The following is a 15,000-nucleotide window of genomic DNA, read 5'->3' as shown; positions in this document are numbered from 1 at the left end:
GTTCTTTATTTGGCAAATATTTTCAAGCAGCGGCTTGTCACGTTTCTAACCCAGTAAAGTTCCTAGATGCGGTCACTATGCGATCATTTTCTGCCTAATTGCTCGCGGGTATGCACCGTTCCGATAGATTTGTTCTTGCTGCGCACAAAGCGTGAAACGTAGCTGTTTTGTACATTGTAATACCTTCTAACAAAGATGTATTATCACTAGTAATTCGCTTACTCTTGTGGATCGTCACGAAACATTTCCACTATTCGTGCGCTATCGATGTAGTCTGCCATTTATTGTGCGTATATAGTGCGCATATATTCAAGGGTGCGCCCATTCCCTTATTCTTGACACGTTGGCGATAAGAGTGGGCATAAGTTTCCGTGCCAGAGGTGTGTAGATACTTTGCCAGAAACTTACTATGACAAGAAGCAGCGCTACTCCCTTTGTCATTGTTTAATGAGCTGTACCCTCTCTTGCCGACGTCCCGGGCTGAATCCCTTTCTGTGAAGGCTAGCGATACAACGCTGGCGGATGAGTAAATTTCTGCATCCTCGAGAAAAGCTGTACATCTCGAAGTGCCAGTAACACGTACGAACAGTTGCAGCAGCGGTCCGTGAACTTGGCCACACATATTCATTCTATTCCTTAATATGCCAGTCACTATTTTTGTAGCCAACTACGTGCATGTCTTCAATCCACATGATTCAATCCAGCATGATTGGAGCACAGTGCGTTAGCGAAAACTCAGCTGCATTTCAGACAGCTGATCGCACAGAAGCAAGGTAGAAGAGGTAATGGTTTCGTATTCGTGCGCTGTCGCTGAGGCCACGTGTGGCGCACCGCTATCTCGTTTCTCTAGAACAAACTGCTCCGCGAAAAGGGTCAATAGGTTGCCGGTTGCTGTCAACCAAGTTGTTAAACATGCGGAAGCAAAGCCAAAAAAAACGTCGTCCACTGCAGCCGAACTAGCAGCCGTACATCATACATAGGAAAATGCAAAAGCTCAGCCTATTCAGGTCTGGGGGATTTCCTACAGCCCATGGTGACGTTAAACGTTACTCGTTAGACTGCTTTGTGGCTTCGTGCGCTACATTGACACTGGATTTTGGGGAGAGTGGTGTTTCGCCTCCACCTGAAGTTTCTTCAAGGCACCGACCAATTCAGTGAGTGGTGAGGTTTGACAGTAATGATAAACGTCACCAATCACTCGATGTAGCATAGATATGCTGAGTGGGCACGGTGTTAACTTGGTACAGTGGTAGTATTCTTCCTCTACTCCTTATAATCGCCTGAATATGTATTGGTAGCACTACACCTGCTCACGGTGTGATTAACTAGGCGGCATGTTCATTCCCGCTCTTTAAGTGAGGTGCTTGGGCGGAGCAATATGCCGGCATGCCTTTGCAAGGTTAGATCCACCCCCACCATCCTCCTCTTTCTCTTGGACTTGCGCAGCGATATACATGCCACCAAAAGGAATTCAAATTAGTGCAATCAGCTCGCTTCCGAGGTGAACGTGATACACGAGCTAGAAACGCAAGAGTCGGTCCCAGTGACTGACGTCTGATGAACGAGATGCTGCTCACCGAGAAGCATGATCAGGTGAACGCAGTACATTCCTTCCAAGGACAGCGGCTTCAAGAAGGAGAACAGGGGGAAGCGGCACTCCTTGGGGTCACCCCAGCGTTCTTCCACGAAGGCCAAGCCGCGCTCTTCAGGTTGGTCCAAAATCATGACTGCTCCTGCGTCCGAGAGATGCGTAATGATCGAATGTGCAGGCGTTTGACAATTTGTTTTATTGTCGTTCAATGTCAGAGATCGTTTGGAATCTCCTCTTGTACTGGCTAATGTACTAGAGTTCCAAGGTGCAAAGATCGAGCTTTCCACGTCCTTGGAGTCACTCCCCACAGGTGCGTCCTTGGGAGACGCATTTCTTATTTGATAACCTGCGTGAAGCTGACTTCGAGAATGATAGATGCCATGTCCATCATGGGTGGTGGTTCATTTATTTAAGCTTGCCACCTTAAGGACATGACCGTCACAGTATGTTTATAGCACCGAGTGCTGGCAGCGCGTATGGCTGCACTAATCTACAAGTATACACGCAGTGGCTGGTATACGAAAAGAACCATGTTTTCTTACGCGGCTTTCTTGCGTTGAGGTACCAAAAGTGGCGAACGTTACAGCATGCAAAGTGGAAGCAAGCAAATCAAAGTGAAAATGTTACAGCATGCGCATCTCGCTAACGCTGGGCGCTCAACATGCAAGAGCTGCTTCGACCGTACGTGTGGTACGTCGCCAGAGACGGCTATTATCTGTTCGCGTCTAGTTGTGCTTCAGAGGCCCACGACCGGCACTCACTTTGTTAGTAAAAGTACTAAGTTTTGTCGCTACTGCCCTGTAAACTCACTTCCTGTATAATTGCCATGACTGTGCCAGGAATAAAGAGCAAAGTTATCTTTCCGACATCAGCTTTTACATTCTTAGCTCTTGTAGGCATCTCGAACTGCTTTGGCGCCTCCTACTATATCTGGTGTGACATATGAGTCGTCTGCCCTTTGGCATCTGGCTTCTCTCAACGAAGATCGTCTAGTGCCAGCGAAACTCAGCCACGAGGCCTCCGCAATTACCATTGCGTTACTGCGCTGCGATCAGCTTTCTCCTAAATCTTAGAACAACGACTGGGTTCTGCCCGTCATCATGCATGCTAGGTCAACTAATCTCCAATATCAGCTCGTACACACATTAGGCTTATAGGTTCTATCAAAATATGGCACTGCAGCGGTTGTCTATCCAGTGCGGAATAGCGGGCAACTTCTAAGCTGGTGGAAATATTCAGTGCGAGAGCGGATTCTCCGAGCCATCCTCACCCTTTGCCAACCGTGGCGGAGCAGCTCTTGCACCCGCTGTCCTCTGGCACTCCCTGACTTCCCTCACGCTTGATATGGAACTCTTTACAACTATGATTTGAATTGGGGCTCGCATTCTGCGTTTTCTCGACAAGCGCGGCTGTGCGACATGCATGGCTGCTGCGCACTCGCGTCATTGTTGGCTTCACCAATATTTAATTTTTCTTTAATTCACCTAGGGAGTGCTGCAATATACCGCGCTTGTTATGTAAGCGATGACTTGGTTGGGTCACTTTATTAGCACTTGTGAACGCTCGGCAGTTTCAAAAAAAAAAAAAAAAGTGGGCAGCTTGCACTAGTGGTGCAAGGCTGGAGTAAACAGCGGAGCTGGTGATCGACCTAGCTTCTTACAGGTTCTACTAGGTTTGGCTAATTTTTGCTAGGAAATGCTAAGCGCTGCTAGGCACGATACTCCAAATCGGCTCGCCGCCGAGGCGCAGATTCTCGCTTGGCAGCGAGGGGCGCTTCAAGATGTGCGGCTTCTTCTTCGGGTGTCCGGATCTTCTTTGGTCGTCCCATGTCAAGGCTACATGTAGTACTCGCCACAGAGTCAACGAGAGTTGTGCTGCCGTCGCGGCGGCTTCGAGCTTTATCTCCCCGGTGACGTCACGGCCAAGCTGCGCGTCCACACTTGCCAGAGCATGGCTGGTCGAAACTTACCGAGCTGCTGCCGACGCCGCCCGCGTTTCCCTGGCGCGAACGCGGGAAACGGGGAAACGCGGGCGGCGTCGGCAGCAGGTCTACGCGTTGCCTCGTTGGCGCTGCTACGATTTCTTTCTCTCTCTATCTCGCTCTCACTTTCTCTTTCCCTCTCCCGAGCATTGCGCGCGCCGCGCGCATGCTCTCCTTCCCTCTCCTTAACGTCCCATGTCAAGGCAACATGTGCGCGGCACGGAGAGGAGGCGAGGCACACACCGCTCCGCGAGGTGGTTACTAGGCAACGCAGTGACGTCATAGCTCGGCGAGGTTTTGCGGTAGGCGGCACTTTTTACGGTTAGCTAGAACAGCCTCGATGTTAAAATATGTTAAAGTGCGTTGAAGATTCGCGGCTACGGACACCTAGAAGTTCGAGATTTCTCCGACCGTGAGGAAACACTGCCTCAAGCGTAGCGGGCTACAACGGTGCGTTCAAGGGTACCTATTTACTAAGCATTTCGCACGCCAGAGTTTTTCCTCAGAAGAGGAGCCAGCCAAATGTGACAGCGAACATATCATAAGGCGTACGGCCAGTGACGAACAGTTTTTGCTGAGGGAACACTTTGTGAATTCGGCCCTAGTTTGCTGTTGCATGCAAGCCTTAGCCGGGCAAAATTCCTCGGATTCACGTATACCGTTAGACCATCAATATTGTAATTGCAAATATAGTAAATATCTTGTTATATTAAACGGCGGCGGTCTCGACTGAATTTTTATAGTTCCTAGCTATGGCAAAACGTCCGATATAATAAGCCGCAAAATCAGAGTAGTTTGTTATAGTAAAGTCCAGCGGCTTGAGCACCCCTCTTTACCGCCAAAGAATGCCCTCTCAGAGCGAACGCTGGCTATATCAGCTGTAAGCGTAAGTTATCCCCGCTGCACAAACAGCACATTCGATAGGTCGTTTGAGAGCGTTGTCGGAGCACTCTGCTGGTCATGTAATGCGACAATATATATATATATATATATATATATATATATATATAGCGTCAACAAAGCCCGAATAACGCTGTTAAAGTCCTTTGTCTGTGCACTACAGCTTTATTGTCGCATTACATGACCAGCAGAGTGCTCATATATATATATATATATATATATATATATATATATATATATATATATATATATATAGCGTTAACAAAGCCCGAAGTCTGTCTGTGTCTGTTTCTGTGTCTGTGGCAGCTTACCGAATAGGATCCGCGCAATGGCCAGGCTTGACGGGTCACATGGAGTGTGCAGCCAGAGGGTGAATGCCGTCGCACGTTTGCGCAGGGTGACCCGGATGGCCTTTAGCCAATCCACCAAGGTAGCCTGAGAAAAGCAGCTGCCGCCTGTGGAAAGTACGGTGTGTTCGTGAGTATAGATGCAGAAAGACAAGTGAACGTCATTTGTGCGAGAAATTAACGCCTCTCATGATGGCTGAACCTAACGGGCTACGCCGTAGTAGAACTACTAGTTGCAACCATAACTTGAAATACGAGCAGGAGTACGTCATTTTTTTATTATTTGAAGAGAATATCTAGAAACATTGCGCACTAACGATGAAGTCTCTTACCGCTTTACTGCAGGCTGGTCTCCCCATGCTTGAAGACCAAGTGAGCGGGTGACCATAATAAACAAGTCAAAGGCACTGTCACCATGTTATTCTTTTATTCCCTCAACAACAACTTTATGTATGCAAGTATTCCATTTTAGTATTACCTTAGTACTTCTCTCTCTCTCTCTCACCCCGCTTTCTAAAGAAAATCTTGAGTCGGAACTTAGGTTTGGCACCTATGTCTTTAATTATGACCCTAAATGCATTATGCTTCAAGTTCATTACACTTCGCTTGCAATGCCGGCTTGATGTGTTCACAGCCAGACTTCCAGCTGCCATGCCGACAACTCCTTAGATAGGTTCGCACGTCATATAATCCGAAACGCTGAAGTCAGCATAAAAAGAGACGGTGGTGGAGGTGTTAACTCTTTAGTGTTACTAGCAGTGTTGCTGCTGGCATTTGCTCCGCCCTAGTCACACTAACAAGCCCTAACCAGCTTACAACGCGAGCAATTAGAGCACTGCAAAGAAGAAAGAGAGAATAGAAAAGCTCAAATTACCTAGAAGGTCGGGCTAACCTAAATGAACTAAGTACCAACTATGTGTAAACGCGTCAGCTAAATTCGTGCACATCACGGCCCTGTGGAACTGCATTCGCTAAGTTGAACTTCGTGTTGCGGTGGGCAGGCGCTATCACATCCTATTTTTTACCTTCAAACTGAACTTACAAATCGGTCGCGGGATCAAATCCCTGTCGCGCCGGCCGCATTTCGATGGGGGCGAAATGCAAGAACGCCCGTGTCCGGTGCATTGGGGGCACATTAAAGATCACCTGGTGGGCGAAAGTGATCCGGAGTCCCCCACTACGGCGTGCCTCATAATCAAATCCTGGTTTTAGCACGTAAAACCCCAGAATTCAATTCAAGTGACAAATCTGTGTTTCGCAATTCATTAGCGGCTACAAAACGAAGAACTGTTACTGTTACTGACCACGTGCAAAAATGGGCGGGTTTGTATGCTCCGCCCATTCTAAATTGCGCAAGTTTCAGTTCTAAATCTATAGCTGGGAGGCGGACTTGTTGGTCTAACCTATAACGCACCACGTTTTCCAGTGGTGAAATATTTTAACGGAAGAAAAAAGACAGGCTGGAAAGACACTGGGTTTTCTGTCCCTCCTGTCTGCGTTCTTTCTCCCGTTAACCTTTTTACATTTGAAAAACACGGTGCATTATCATCTTCCATAGCACAGAAACGAGGCAAACACTGTATATCTAAGGCATGCCACACATGTATCCTGACCTTTCTTTTCGTTGCCTTGTTGCTGGACCTCTGCCTCCATCCTGAACCTCGAGCCCACTGCTGACGCGGCACTCGGCGCACCCCGCAATGTCGCGTCACCCTTACCACGCAATAAGGCGGAGGTTTCGGAGCGCGACTTCCCTACAGGGGGATGTGCCTGGCCGTGTTGCCATGACAGCGCTGCTTTAGGGACAGTCGTAGCTTGGCGTAAGCTCGCGCCCGCCAAATCCCGTGTAGCGGGTTCTTGGCGCGATTGGTAGCCTGGCCCTGGTAAATCTGATCGGCTGCTCTTGCTTTTTCCTATAGCACTCGCTGGGCTATTTCCTTCGCTTTTCCAGGGAGATTTGCTTCCGCGCTCCCGGCTTGTTAAGCCTCTCCCGAATTAAGGCATTCGTAAAACCGCCGTCTAAGTGGATTGGCGCGAAAAGGTGTTCGGATCGCCTTCCTTGACTCAAACTCTAGTTTTCCAAGCGTCCGCTCAAGAGGTCACATTTGACATTCAGCCGCTTGGACGGAAATTGTGCGCGATCAAAATTATGCGTGCGACGAAGCACCTCTCTGTTACGCTGTGGAGCTGCCGTGCCACTTATATTAAAGTACCTCTTTTTGTCCGCGGGTCACATGGGATAGACTAAAGTGGTGCTGAAGTAGATTGCGCGAACGGTAATATAGGCAGGCTAAGAGAGAAACAGAAGGGAAAAAAGTAATGAGAAATCTCCAGAACCGGTGTCATATGCGTCTGTGCAAACAGCCCGCTTCTTATGCAAATTACAGGTATTCTAAATTCAAATAAATTTTAGGCTATACGTCGCACACCCATCTAGTTTTGTCGACCTGTAGATTTCGGACAGCACTAGAAACGCGCGTTTTCTCGGTGCGTGCAGAAAAACATACTTGGGTCAGGACCCACGATAAGGAAAGAGGGTAAATAGTGCGCGCGCGCGTGCGTGCGTTCGTGCGTGCGTGCGTGCGTGCGTGCGTGTGTGTGTGCGTGTGTGCGTGTGTGCGTGTGTGTGTGTGTGTGTGTGTGTGTGTGTGTGTGTGTGTGTGTGTGTGTGTGTGTGTGTGTGTGTGTGTGTGTGTGTGTGTGTGTGTGTGTGTGTGTGTGTGTGTGTGTGTGTGTGTGTGTTTGTGTGTGTGTGTGTTTGTGTGTGTGTGTGTGTGAGGCGGGGGTCAGGGATTGACGAACCAAACAACAACTCTGTTCCTATTCTTCGCGTTGTTGATCAAATTAATTTGTCCTCTACCTACCATGTGCTAGCGCTGCATAATTTCCACTGGCAGAGCGATTTCCCTGAAAAGGCGACAGTGGCAAGATTGATCCACGTACCAGTGCATATTTATCTCAGCTGCGAAGCTTTCTTCCCGAAGAAATCGTGCAGGTTTCGCTTGCTATACCTTCATGTTTCTTTCAGGTGGATGCCCAATTTTTCTTTCAACGGATCTTCTTCCACTTGGAGGACTTCCGCACAATTATATTCGGAAAACCAAGACTATACATAACAACAATAATAATTCTCTCGTATAATGTAACGTTCGTGCTGCTAAAATCAATTCGCATTTTTTGCATTTTTGCAATTCGCATTAGCAAATACTGACACGTACAGCTTCTTCTAAAACTGCGGCAGTGGCCGCGCAGCAGTCTGGTGCACCTATACTCCCTCCACCTTATTTAACAGCTCCCAGCAAGCGATGACCACACTTCGGCTGGTAACATGGGGCCCCTCTTAGGTCTCTAGCGTATTGCAAATCTGTGTATTTGCAGTACATCTTAATAGAGGAGGCCAGGGGGGGGGGGGGGGGGGGGATTGAGCAGTGCGGAACACAGTGGCAAATGTTTACACTGTCAACCACTGTCGTCTGGACATACAATCTCAAGTACTTCTTTCGTCGCTGTACTGAGCAGCGCTATGACAATACTGACGGCTGAAACTTCAGTGGCTTCTCTTTTGTTTATTGTTCGTACGCACTGACAGTGGAAAGATTTTGGCATCGCTAACACTTCGGTGCGGTTAAAGTTGCGGTGCCCCTTTTTACACATTGGTCGGTCGCGAGTAGGCATACTGTTCCGGATGCGCTGCAAAAAGGCGAAGTCGTACTATAAAGAGAGAGAGAGAGAGAGAGAGAGAGAGAGAGAAACGTTTATTGATGAAAAAAAAAAAAAAAAAACCTAAATGCAACCCCTGTGGTGTTTACTATACGGATGTTTGATACAAAAACTTGTTGATTGCAGCATCTGACACGGATTGTCCTGACGCTGACGTGTCCAGTTTAACTGTTTTCAATTCTGTAGCTTCGAAATGTAAATGCGGTACAGTGCGAAAGGACCATGTTGACTTACTTGATACACTCGGTCACTCCCTTGCGAAAATCTTGCGCGTGATATTCCTTTGCATCTCAACAGAATGTCTATCGAAAGCAATAAATGTCAACAGAACGGCAACACATTTTCTATAACGATTTTCGGAAAGGTATGGGCACTAAATGTTAGTGGGTAGGTGAAAATCTGCAACGCAGGAAGATCGCATTGCGTTGCAAGATGTTTAGCATGTCACATACGTAAACATCTCGTGACCACCTAGTTGAGGCGAGGGGTGCCCAGTTGGAGACAAACAAGGCCGGCGTCGCCATTGTCCCACACCAACCGCTTGGCGTCAGTCCGCGAGCTCAAAATAGCATCCTTTGACAGCGCTTAACTGTCAGCGGGTGCCTGTGTATTTCTCCTAGCGAGATCGTGGAAGATTCTGTCGTCAAGTCTGTTAAGACGACCTGGTTTATAGGTGTTCTCTGACCTGGTTACGTACACCAGTTTATCTAGTTCTGCATCTGGTTCGTGGAACAGGAGCGATGTCTGGTAGCCGTCGTAGACACCGTCTACGTTAAGTTGTCGCTATCGTTTAGAAAGTTATGTCTGTTTATGGCACCCGCGCACGTACGCAGAATGACATATCTTAGGTGGGCTGAGTTATTCCTTTAAAGGAAAGAAGAGTACCCTGTCGGCGCCACGAAAGTCTACATAAGTGCACCGTAATTGCCAGACATATAAATGAACTGGGCGGACCAGGCGCGGATCCAGGGGGGATGTCCGGATGTCTTGACCCCCCCCCCCCCCTCCCCCTCAGATTTCTGCATCACCCCTCGCTGACAGCGTGATGGCCCTGTCGCGATCATCCAGTGGTAGCAGCCGTGTGGAAGTAAAGCTAGCTCGGAAGGGGGGGGGGGGGGGGGGGCTCACAAGCTTAGCTGTTTTCCGTAGGGGTTTGGTGTCGCGAAGTTGTCGGTATTTTTTCTCGTGAACACTTGGACCTCTTGGCGCCGGCCATGTCTTACTCGTTCCGTCGGCGGCATCTTGCGAACGAGGGGATGGCTCTTTTGTCAAACACGCCGATGTCCGCGCGAGCGCCTTCGCGCTTGATTAACTGAGTTCTCCCTCGCGGTGTCATCGGTTGCCTTTTACCGTTACCTGGAAAAGCCAGGGGTGCGGCGTAGCGCGTTCACGCCGGAGAAGAAAAAACTAACTAAGTGGAGATGCGTCGACAGCAGCAACGTGAATACAGACAACGCGCACAGACAGCGAAAGCTGTACCGTGCAAAAGCGGAGAATGCGTCTAAGGACCATGAGTACGAGGACAAACTCACCGTGGGCAGTCGCTCACGCAGGAGAAATTTCAGGAGACACATCTTGCCGTGCCTCCTTCCGGCAGCAACATGCAACACATCAGCCCGCGCCCTCCTCTGAGCCCACTACAAAACCTTCTAGTACCCTAGCTGTAGCCCGCTCAAGCTGAGACCACGCCGTCTTTATTTGAGTTTTATGTTGTCTCCTGTCAGAGTGCCCCGGTGTATACAGTCTAATCTTGATTAACTTAAACAGTATATAGACCAGCTTAATATATCCCTCTGTCCTTCGCAGTTCGTCTGTCTGCCCTTCAATGCCGCGTAGCGACTGCGCGGAATTTGGGGCTACAATGTCACAGAAAAGGATATCGACATTTTAAAGGCGAAAGCCCTAAATCTCTATGTTTCAAGGTTGCTGTGACGTATAAAAAAAATGTCACAGTTTCGCCCTAAGGGCGAAGCAATGAATGCGATAGCAACACAGCAATGTCATACGAAGTAAGGTGAGCGGCTTTGGTAGCAATATGAATTGTAGTAAACATGAGCTGATTAAGTAAGCAGGTGTGCTGCGGCGTAAGTAGACCGACATGAAGAGAGACTCGATGACCACGAGAAGGCGAGTGTGAAACGGTGGTGTTGATGAGAAGCGCTTCCCGTGGGCAGCGCGTGCGAAGGGACACACCTGTAGCGCTGCACTGCCGATCCGGGCAGCATTGCGTGTGTAGCGTGCGTTGGAAAATGTGGCCCGACTATTACGAACTGAATGAACAAGCGTGGTGTGAGCGCGCACAAACACGAAGAGATCACACTGAATGACAGCAGACAACGACTGTCAAAACGCTGGCAGCAAGCATACGCCGCAGCGGGCGAAGGTACGTGCGGTCTATCGCTTCAACGGAAACTGAGCGGCGAATGCACTTAAAGGTCAGAGCCGTGTGGAGATAAGAGACGGTGCGAGCGAGCGACGAGCGCGGTTGTTGGCAGAGAAGTGCGCCCCCCCCCCCCCCCCCCTGCTCCCTCCGGCGCTGGCTTCCTGCTTCCTTGCTTGCGCGTGGGAGATTGAGTGCGTTCGCTCTCCGTGATAGCGCGCGTCTCCGCACGCTTCCTCTCGGGCATACGGCGCGCGGCGAAGATTTTATCTATAGGGAACCTCACGGCGACGGCGACGACGACGGCGACGACGACGACGACGGCGACGACGACGGCGACGACGACGCCGACGGCAGAAATCCGGTTCAAGTGTCCATATAATTGCTATCGCAATAAAAAGTGAGTGAGCTCGCCTCGCACTTGCCTCGCGCTCGTGCCACTACTCGTGCGTTCGTCGGCGCTGGGGAGGAGGATGGAAATATCAGTGGTAGCATGGGAGGGCGTTGACAGAAAGGGCATCGGCGGTGCTTGGGAGGAGGAGGGAAATATCAGCAGCAGTGCAGTAGGGGCGTTCAGGGCAAGCGCGATGGCGGCGCTGGGGAGAATGAGAGAAATGTCAGCGGCGGCGCCCGTAGAACGTTCTGGTAACGGCGGCAGCACGGTCGCGCGCCTTCTATACGTCGCCGCGTGGACTCAGAGCTTCATTCCACATCGTTATGGGTACAACTAGGCTTTCGCCTTCACATTCTTAGAAAGTTCTAAGCATCCCCCGTAATCTTTTTTCTTCTGTGTTCAAGCGTTCGTTTCAAGACACTGCAGTCAGCAAAGGTATGCTTACAAAAAAAAAAAAAAACCGTATAACTACGCTCTTTGATTTACGGGTTTTCTTTTGCTTAGAGTAAGTCCCCGCGAATGTATATAAAAACCAGAAAGACAAGTTACCGTTCTCCCTTTTGAATTTCCCTTCTCTTCTATCGTAGTAATGGGGAGTCCTCTATGTCTTGTGCTAACAGCTTCACTCGTCATCCACCTTCACAGAGTGGAATGGCTCATGATCTTTTTGCTTCACGTCAGTTCTATACAGATTTACACCAAGAACTTCATACCATGTTGTTACGTAATCTATATGTGACATATGAATTTTATCGTGCCTTTCTACAAAAATGAAAGAACTACCCAGCCCGTACCTCAAATGTGAGACGAGGCTTTGTCAATTAAATATAAACGAAGCGAGGTCCACTTATTACCTCTCGATGTTGCCCTGCGTGAATTGTCAGGGAACTCAAGGATTGTCAGGGAGCAAACAGTGCACAAATGCAGCAGTAATTTTTTCTTATACGTTATTTTATTCCCGTGTTTTATTCACTATTCGTGATAAACCGTAATAAAATATTAAACTATTAAGCTGTGCGTTGTGTCCGAGTTATTCAAAGTAGCATAACTCTCCCCACACTCTTACAACTCATCTGTTCTTCGGGAGGAGTATGCAGCTTTCAGTTTCACAACTAATAAGGTGGTTCCGCGACCAACCTGCTTAAGGAAAAATATATCGGGCTGAAGTCTTCATATATAAATAATAACAACTAACAACTAAACTAAGAACTACGCATAGGCAACTTTTATAATTGTACCGCTCATTGTGATCACAGTTTCACGTTGACAACATCCAGTACAAGCACAGTACCGTTCGTACGCTATAAGTTTTGCATTATAAGTTCGCATTGTTTTATTGTCGCACAATGAGCATAGGAGGCTCAAACCCACCCGATCAGTTGGTCTGAGTGGGCGTTCTCGCGGAGCGGGCGAAGCCTCGAGCCCCAGCCGCGCAGTGGGGGAGCGTGACGTCAGCGGCCAACGCCAGCGCGCGGTCCTAGGATGGCGTCGCGTGGTAATTAAAGAGACAGGAGCTTGATGCGCGCCTTGTGGAGTAAAAGGATGACGTCCCGTGGGAAAAAAAATGTCACAGTTTCGCCCTAAGGGCGAAGCAATGAATGCGATAGCAACACAGCAATGTCATACGAAGTAATGTGAGCGGCTTTGGTAACAATATGAATTGTAGTAAACATGAGCTGATTAAGTAAGCAGGTGTGCTGCGGCGTAAGTAGCCCGACATGAAGAGAGACTCGATGACCACGAGAAGGCGCGTGTGAAACGGTGGTGTTGATGAGAAGCGCTTCCCGTGAGCAGCGCGTGCGAAGGGACACACCTGTAGTGCTGCACTGCCGATCCGGGCAGCATTGCATGTGTAGCGTGCGTTGGAAAATGTGGCCCGACTATTACTAACTGAATGAACAAGCCTGGTGTGAGCGCGCACAAACAAACATGAATATATCGCACTGAATGACTGCAGACAACGACTGTCAAAACGCTGGCAGCGAGCGCATACGCCGCCGCGGGCGAAGGTACGTGCGGTCTATCGCTTCAACGGAAATTGAGCGGCGAATGCACGGTGCATAAAGGTCAGAGCCGTGTGGTGATAAGAGACGGAGCCGTCGAGCGAGCGACGAGCGCGGTTGTTGGCGGAGTAGAAGTGCGCCCCCCCCCCCCCCCCCCTGCGCTCCCTCCGGCGCTGGCTTCCCGCTTCCTTGCTTGCGCGTGGGTGATTGAGTGCGTTCGCTCTCCGTGATAGCGCGCGTCCCCGCACGCTTCCGCTCGGGCATACGGAGCGCGGCGAAGATTTTATCTATAGGGAACCTCACGACGACGGCGACGACGACGGCGACGGCAGAAATCCGGTTGAAGTGTCCATATAATTGCTATCGCAATAAAATGAAGCAAAAGACGCTGGCTCGTGCTCTCGGCTACTAAGCCACATCGTTCTTCTTGTAGGTGGCGTCGTGAGTCTTGATATGCGGTGATTCTCATATCGTAAACAACCAGCGTAGTGGTTGACGCGTTGGAGCGGAAGCGTTAGTCCTCCAAAGCAAACGAAGGTGTCTCAGCTGAACACAAAGAAGCTTCTTAAGGAAATCAAGGTGTCCCAACAGAATTCCAAAGACGGACCCGTGCTCACTCAACGATAACAAATCGGCAACAGATCATCCCAAATTTTATTGTCAGAAACAATACAGACTTAGATATATTATCAGGCACGTACAGCCACCAAGCACATGGCTGCGTTGGGCAACGTCCTTTTCCTATAAGTTCGGAGAAACCGAGTACGGCCCCAGCTTCGCTATAGGTGTTCCACTAGCCGTATAAGAGGCGGGTTTATGGTGAACAGAAACGGTGAATCTCGGTAAATGAAAATGATTACTATCATCGTCATCATCACTGACAGAAGATGACCCCCCCTCCTCAGATAAAACCTGGATCCGCCCCTGGGGAGGACGTCAAAGAAAGTCTGCAAAGTAAAAACGTTAAACGTAATTAAGGAAACCATTTACAACCAAACCGCAACCAAAGCGACCAGACTTCGTCTGAACGTTTTTTTCCGCCATTCTTCTTGGGTAGTTCCTGTGGGCATCATTTCCTTTTCACTGATCTTGAATGCTTAAACAATGGTGTCTTCATTCTTCCACATATACGCGGTTGAAACTAAACAAGCCAGTTGCCGCTACGTTCACAAATTGGAATAGCCGTAAAACTTGTGCTCGCAGCAGTTTTCCGAATTTTGCCGCGAATTTGAGCCTTTCCTGCACGTAATCATTTGTGAAGTAAAGCCAGATGACGTGCAGCGCCCGTCCTGTCCATGTCGTGTTCTGTTTTCCGTAGCGCTGTAACCATGTGTCATAATATCAGTAACCAACTCGCCTAGCTTTCAGCAATATATTGTAGCAGTGCTTGTATTTTTATTGCGATATCAATTATATGGACACTCCACGCCCATTTTTGCTGTCACCGTGATGGTCCGCATAAAGTTCAAGGAAGATAAAACCGTCACCGCGCGCCGTGTGCTGTATGTGCGAGTGAAAGCGTGCGAGGGTGAGCCGACGATCGCAGCTCAATCTCGCACGTGCAAGGGAGGAAGCGCGGCGTCTTCCGTTGAGTGCATGGCACAGGGGGGAGGGGAGGGAGGGGGCGTTGTACTTCGGCAGCCACTGCACATGGCGCAGCCAAGCGGGTTTATTTTGAAAGCAA

General features: G+C 49.2%; 1 protein-coding gene across 1 annotated transcript in view; it reads right to left on the bottom strand.

The window, feature by feature from the left end:
• The window catches only part of LOC119438165 (vitamin K-dependent gamma-carboxylase-like), a 53,895-nt gene that overhangs the window by 36,076 nt on the left and 2,819 nt on the right, over positions 1-15,000 (bottom strand). Inside the window, exons 2-3 of the mRNA XM_049660488.1 lie at positions 4,784-4,927; positions 1,578-1,733 (exon numbers count right to left, since the gene is read on the bottom strand). Of these exons, the coding sequence (XP_049516445.1) occupies positions 1,578-1,733; positions 4,784-4,927 (300 nt within the window). The remainder of the gene's footprint in view (positions 1-1,577; positions 1,734-4,783; positions 4,928-15,000) is intronic.

The sequence above is a fragment of the Dermacentor silvarum genome, chromosome 1 (assembly GCF_013339745.2).
Source record: "Dermacentor silvarum isolate Dsil-2018 chromosome 1, BIME_Dsil_1.4, whole genome shotgun sequence".
NCBI classification, from domain to species: Eukaryota; Metazoa; Arthropoda; class Arachnida; order Ixodida; family Ixodidae; genus Dermacentor; species Dermacentor silvarum.
Note: the sequence above shows the minus strand (reverse complement) of the source record. Positions and strands in the feature narration are given on the sequence as shown.